At 38.2% G+C, this 6194-nt stretch overlaps 1 protein-coding gene across 1 annotated transcript; it reads right to left on the minus strand.

The window, feature by feature from the left end:
• On the minus strand, window positions 1-4275 carry camlg (calcium modulating ligand). The gene is made up of 4 exons (XM_010769045.1): window positions 3970-4275; window positions 2670-3130; window positions 2210-2275; window positions 1-1655 (listed from the first exon to the last, which is right to left on the minus strand). Exons 1-4 carry the CDS (start codon window positions 4121-4123, stop codon window positions 1464-1466), a joined length of 873 nt encoding a protein of 290 aa, XP_010767347.1. The 5' UTR covers window positions 4124-4275; the 3' UTR covers window positions 1-1463.
• Between the last annotated feature and the right edge of the window lie 1919 nt (window positions 4276-6194).

Here is a 6194-nt window from a genome sequence, read left to right on the forward strand (position 1 = left end):
TATCACACAAGTAGTATTTATTTGGTTTGAATGGTCCGGTTAGTCATTCGTATGTCTTTATTTAGAGACGTATCATTAGGTTATATTGTAACACTGAATTTGTTACTGAAGTAACATATTGTGAGAGCCACTACAAACAGTTATTCTGTAAACGTTATCAAAAATAATCAAGGTCTGACAAGTCCAATTCATTTACATGAAATAATACATTCACATTAATAAATAATTTGGATGAATTAAGTTATGGAGAAGACATTACTGCACAAAAGTAGTAGTAGAGGGTATATATGAAGTATGTATGCATGAGACTCAAACAAAGCAAAGCAGGACACATCACCAGAATTACTCAACACAAATAAGCATACAAACTGCCCCTAAAACATTTCCAGCGGGAGTACTGTCCAGTATAACCCAAAACATTCCCCTCAGCCACACTTACTATTACTAGTATTATATAGTATGAAGTTTACTGTGTTTTAAGCTCCTATAGCCATGCAAAATAATACACACCACATTCAAGGACTAAATGCTTCTTGTACCTCTTAGACAAAGAAAGGAAAAGTTGTAATTGAAAGAGAGTTCAAGTTCTTTAGACACCAAATAAAAATCGGGAACCTGTTACTGTAAAATGTTCAAATCATCTTTTTAAATCTCTTACTAACTATAAAATGGAGGATCATAAGTATGACACTCCACCTTTGGGACTTTAACAATCAAAACATATGTAGGGGATAGAGAAGAAATTCAGTTTTGTCCCAAGTAAATTCATTGTCATTTATTTTCTTTATCTTCTTTTCTGGATAGCCGATTTATTTTGACAGGGGAAAGGGCCCTATGTGTAGAAAGAAACCTTTAATGTGAAGATTCAAGTCAGAAACTTGAGAAAAAAGAGAGATACCTTAGAACAAAACGATTTTTTTTTTTAAATCCTCCTCTGGTTTTTCTGATGTAATGTAAACTAGAAAATAGGTCATTGCATTGAAACAGTTTTCTTACTTTATGTGATTTGGCATACACTTTCCATACTGTGATATGCATCATTACTAGAAATGTTTACTGAATGCTGTGAGTTTTAGAATTATCACTCAGCGCTTTAATAACTTAAATGCACTAAGCTGAACTGGTTTCTACTTTTCAGTATGATTTTTTTTCTGTGCTAGACCTGACAAATAGATATTCCTCAGCACGATAAATGCCACAGAACATCTTTTCAAAAGCAAACACATGCCGTCTTCCTGTTTCACAGGTTCAGCCCGGAGCAGATATAACCTGACGATCTGTAACGCACACTGGACTCTGGTCGCATGTACAACCCTGATCATAAGGCAGTAAGGACTCGTTTGCAGACTGTCCACAACAAAAGCCACGTCAGCCAAAATAAACGACCATGCACTGTTGCTATGGGAGAGAGAGGGAAGTGATAACAAGAAGGGGGGCGGGGTTAGTAAGTTCCCCATGGTCCATCAGGGAGTCTCTGAACCAATGAACAGCAGGATCTCGTGTGAGAGGATGAAGGTGAAGAAGTAAGCGCAGAGGTCAGCAAAGACGTCCCCCATCCTCCTGTAGGTGTCCATGGAGCGGTTGATGACCTCAGCGGGGATCCCGGACAGCAGCAGGGCGGCGGTCAGCACGGTGGTCTGGGGCTTTTTATCTACCTGGAGGAACAGGAGTATAATAATAATACCTTTACCCTATGATGCATGGCTGCAAGTTAGTATTTTTTAACTCGTTAGAATTTATCCAATTTATTTTTTAAAGGAAAATCGATCAACGGTTAAACAGGGAGTTACTGGAATATTTATTTGCTATGGCAGTGACTTCCCTGAGTCAACCAGTCTCCACTGGTTTTCTTGAAACCTCAAAGAAGTTACTACCAGCAGCCTGGTGTGTCTTTGAATATAAATACACGATACAAATACATTCACAATCAATGGGTTATGTTTAGATGGGACCCAATTGTTGTCAACAACTAATACTACATCTTGTGAGAAACGGTACATTCCCAAAAATAAAGAAAGGGAAACATGAATTAATGATAAATAGGACTGTACGTTTTCACACCTTTATAGTAACTTTTTATAGTATAACTTCTGCAAAAACATGGCTAAAAATATAAGAATCTGTATCCAAGTAACACTCCTTTCATACATGCTATATTCGAGTCTCTAACAATGGGAAAGGAATTATAAAATATGTTTTACCAACTCACCTTTGGAAAGTATTTGGACAACCCCATGTAGGCCAGTTCGAGGGTCAGAAATGGAGCAAATATTGACTAGAATGAAAAAAGACACAAAACAGATGTTACGTTTCTGGTATTCAGGTGACCTAATATAGCTATCTTTGGCTTACTGTAACACATGTAGACTTCCACTCAGTGGGAAAAATAAAGGTATTCTGATTATTATTAAATGTGGGTTGAGAAAAAAGTATTTACAGTTTGGTACAAGTAAAGTGTGGGTGTTCAGGGATAAAGAAATATAACTGTGCTCATCTGGTTCAAGGGACTTAAGACAGAGAGCATTACATTCTCTAAAAAAGTTATTATGGAATTGTTCCCTATGATGGGAGAACAATCCTGCCTACCACAGTTTAAAGATGCCAAATAACCCATGGTTCACTCTCACAGTTGTCATAGTTAACACAGTTAAAACAGCCAAAAGACTCACCAGAAATGTGCAGACAAAAACCCTGACAAAAACCGCGAGGAGGATGCTGCCAGTGAGACGGAAGATTATGAAGGGATCAAACTCCTCTGGTTCAGACCCTCCATCTTGGTCCGGCTTCTCATTGGCCAGCTGACCCCGCAGTTTCATGGCATCGTCAAACCGGGACAGGTACTTCTGGAGGCCTCTGCGTGGGGAGCCACTGGGGTCGTCTGATACCCGCTCCCCTCTGGGTTTCGGGCGAATCCCTCCAATGTCGTCTTCCAGAGAGCCTCCCAGTGGCTCACTGTCAGGCACAGGAGACCCCCTCCTCTCGGGGGTGGCACCTCGGGAGCGGCTGACGAGCCCCGAAGCCTCTGACAGGAAAGGGGACGGTCTTGGGGAAGATGAGGAGGATGACCAGGGCTCTGTCCTGTCCAGATCTAGGTGGAAGCGAGGCTCTGTTGGACGCCGGAGCGCTGCAGCTGAGGATGTTAGACAAAGATTTAACTAGTGCAGAAAAGTTGTTCAAATTATGTACCGATGGGAATGACAAACATCATCCGGTTTTAATATACAGCTTTTTTCTCTGTGTGATGTCATTATAAATAGTTATTTTTCTAATATCCAAGTCTGGTTGTCTTATTGCCAAATCGAGATATGTGGTTTTAACTGTACTAAAAGGGTAACAAAAAACTAATGTAATCTGCAAAGTTACTTAGGCTGAGACACATTTAATGTATGTTTACCAGAATGATTTGGTCAGATGTTTAACATGAAACATGGCAAACAATACAACCTGAAGATATTTTGAAGGTGATAAAAAAAGAAAAGAGAAGCGTGTACACTTCATTTTATTAATGGACACATTCCACATCCATAGGAAGAGGTGGACTGACTCAAGGTTTTAGACACTTCTCACAATAACTAGATCAATATGGCAAAATGATCAAAGCATTTTGAATAGATTGGAATTAAAAAATAATTGTGCATTTGACCATTTCTATTTGTCTGCGTACCCTGGTGTGAATATTGTCGTGTGTGTACAATGTATAATGTATTGTTCATATATTTTCAGGGGGAAAACGGACAATATTTAATCTGATATGTTGTTGAGAAGAATGATAAAGCTACATAAAATGCAAATACTCAAGTCAATACAAAGTAACTATTGTATCTAGCAGTGTTTATACAGAATATACTGAAATGTGGATAATGACAAAGAGCTGACTGTAGCTTTAAACAGCAGTGTGATAGAGCAGGTGATAGTCAAGCCTCTTCTTACATCACTCTTATGTAAACTGGATCATCTACAACAACCAACCTTTGATTTCAGGCTCGATTTTAATGAAACCCGTGATTCTGTTCATCCTATCCTCTGAATTCATGAGCAGTTTTCTCCTCCGGATCTCTGCCCTCCTCTGCGCCGCAGACACACTACCTGCTGCCTCCGCCTCGCTGGCCTCTCCGGGCTCCATGAAATAAATTAAGGGTCGACTACAAACTGTACTCACTTTACACCAAAAATATCGATTTAACTGCGACACAACACGTCCCTGATGTATGAATTAAACGTTATGCATTATGAAGTGAGCCAGCAGAGCGTTGTCTGGAGAAACAACGCACACTGATGACGTCAACCTCGAGGGCTATAATAACGCCCTCAACGCTGACTTGCAGGAAACATGAGTCCTAACCGTTCAAGGCTTATCGTAGACGGGCCGTAGGTTACGTGGATGCAACTGCAGAATTTATCATAGGTGGTAGGCAGGCCCGGCTACAGGATGAAATGGCGGAGGGGGCTGTTAAAAAATCCGAGGGGTTTATTATTTTTCACAACAAAGAAAAATACTGCCAATGTAATGAATTGACACACCAAGCTTTTTTCCTTCTCACTGCTCTACAATCTCTTTGCTTCTTTATTTTTATTCCGGATTGACCCCTCTCATTCTGTTCCTTTCCTCTGATCTTTAACGATAGTACATTATTAGATGGCTGCACTTTGGTTAACAGACTAACATTGATTTCCTCAATTTATAAATTGACAGGCTCTGTAATTATACCATAACCTTTTCTGCATTTATGCATTATGTATAATGCATGTTTTCTGCTATCTTTGATGAATTATACAAATAAAATGTTACCATTAGTTCTTAAAGAAATTGATACTGTTTGACTTTTTATTAGTAAGCCTACTAATAATAATACATTGAAGTACTTTTATTTTGTATTTTTTGAGAATAAAGTTTGACGAGGGAATTCTTTTTTGTTGCCATTAGTTCTTCGTGAAATTGACCCTGTTGGACTCAGTACTACTGAAACTACCCCCACAAGTATGAAGTACTTATGGTGTACTTTTCCAGTAATCCTCTGTCAATGTCCCCTCCTGAGTACAAGAATGCATGTTTTTCTTTTAATAAGCGTTACAAAACATTTCTTCCTGAGACTGATATTGTTGGACAGAATATTTTAAGAGGATGGTAGACATGTCTATATACAGTATATCCAGTCTCTGATAGCGTTACGTTATTATGAGAGTGCTCTGTTTGATTCTGAAATGGTATATATGTATATAAATATATACATATATAACCAAAAACCTACAAAAATAAAACCTACAAGTATGCCCTACTGCATATTGCAGTATGGAAGCCAGCATATGTATATGGCTATTCTGGCCGACAATACTTTATCGAGCAAGAGGGCAAAGGTAAAGATGCAATGTTGTGATGAAGTAGTGCAGTGGTGCCATCTGGACCTGATAGTGCAGCAAAATAAATTGTATAATGCATAATACCAATTAAGATTTAATAAAAAATCTGACATTGAAATAAATAGTTAAGTTCTTTATAACTACGCATAAAGATACAAAAGAGAAACAAATGGCATAATTTAAAACAATAATAAACAAGCTATTTGTCAGAGTCAGTTATAGAATATATAAGGAGGACTTACTATTTCCTGCAGTTGATACAATGAATGATATTTACCAATACAAAATGGCAATATTACTCATGTCAGACAAAGATATGTTTGAAAATGACTTAAATATATATTTATCCTAATTCAAATATGAACGTCAAAAGTCGGAATATGCCAATTTTTTTCTTATTATCTTATTTGCTAAACGTTCTTGTATAGTAATATGCATGTTGTATTATTCTACTAAGCCTATAAGCAGGGGTGCACATAACTTTTTTGCCCTGGTTCTCAAAGGAGCACCTGGAGATGTTGCTTGGTGCTCATCCTTAAAATGAAATAAACCGTAACTTTTGAGGGGGTCTTGACTTTATTTGTCAGACACACGGAACTGAACACACATGCAGAGGTGAACACAGAACACACATGCAGTGAACATAACCAATTTTTTTTAGAAAGCCTTCCATTTTGTCATACAGATGAATGGCATGTGTATTGGGGCCTTGCATTGAACTGTTCAATTTGTTCAGCTCAGCGAAAACATCAGCAAGATAGGCAAGTTTGGTGACCCAAACATTGTCAGTGAAAAGTGCAGCCAGCTCTGTGCGCTTTTCGAGAAGTAAAAACTCC

The sequence above is a fragment of the Notothenia coriiceps genome, unplaced genomic scaffold (assembly GCF_000735185.1).
Source record: "Notothenia coriiceps isolate Sejong01 unplaced genomic scaffold, NC01 NC01_scaffold00006329, whole genome shotgun sequence".
In the NCBI taxonomy this organism is placed as follows: domain Eukaryota; kingdom Metazoa; phylum Chordata; class Actinopteri; order Perciformes; family Nototheniidae; genus Notothenia; species Notothenia coriiceps.

What these genes read in the sequence shown, in the direction of transcription:
- camlg (XM_010769045.1), bottom strand. Translation starts at nt 4,123, where the DNA reads ATGGAGCCCGGAGAGGCCAGCGAGGCGGAGGCAGCAGGTAGTGTGTCT. An exon ending in AATCGAGCCTGAAATCAAAG is followed by an intron (nt 3,131 to 3,969) that starts GTTGGTTGTTGT and finishes TAACATCCTCAG; the next exon opens with CTGCAGCGCTCCGGCGTCCA. An exon ending in TGTCCAAATACTTTCCAAAG is followed by an intron (nt 1,656 to 2,209) that starts GTGAGTTGGTAA and finishes CTGTTCCTCCAG; the next exon opens with GTAGATAAAAAGCCCCAGAC.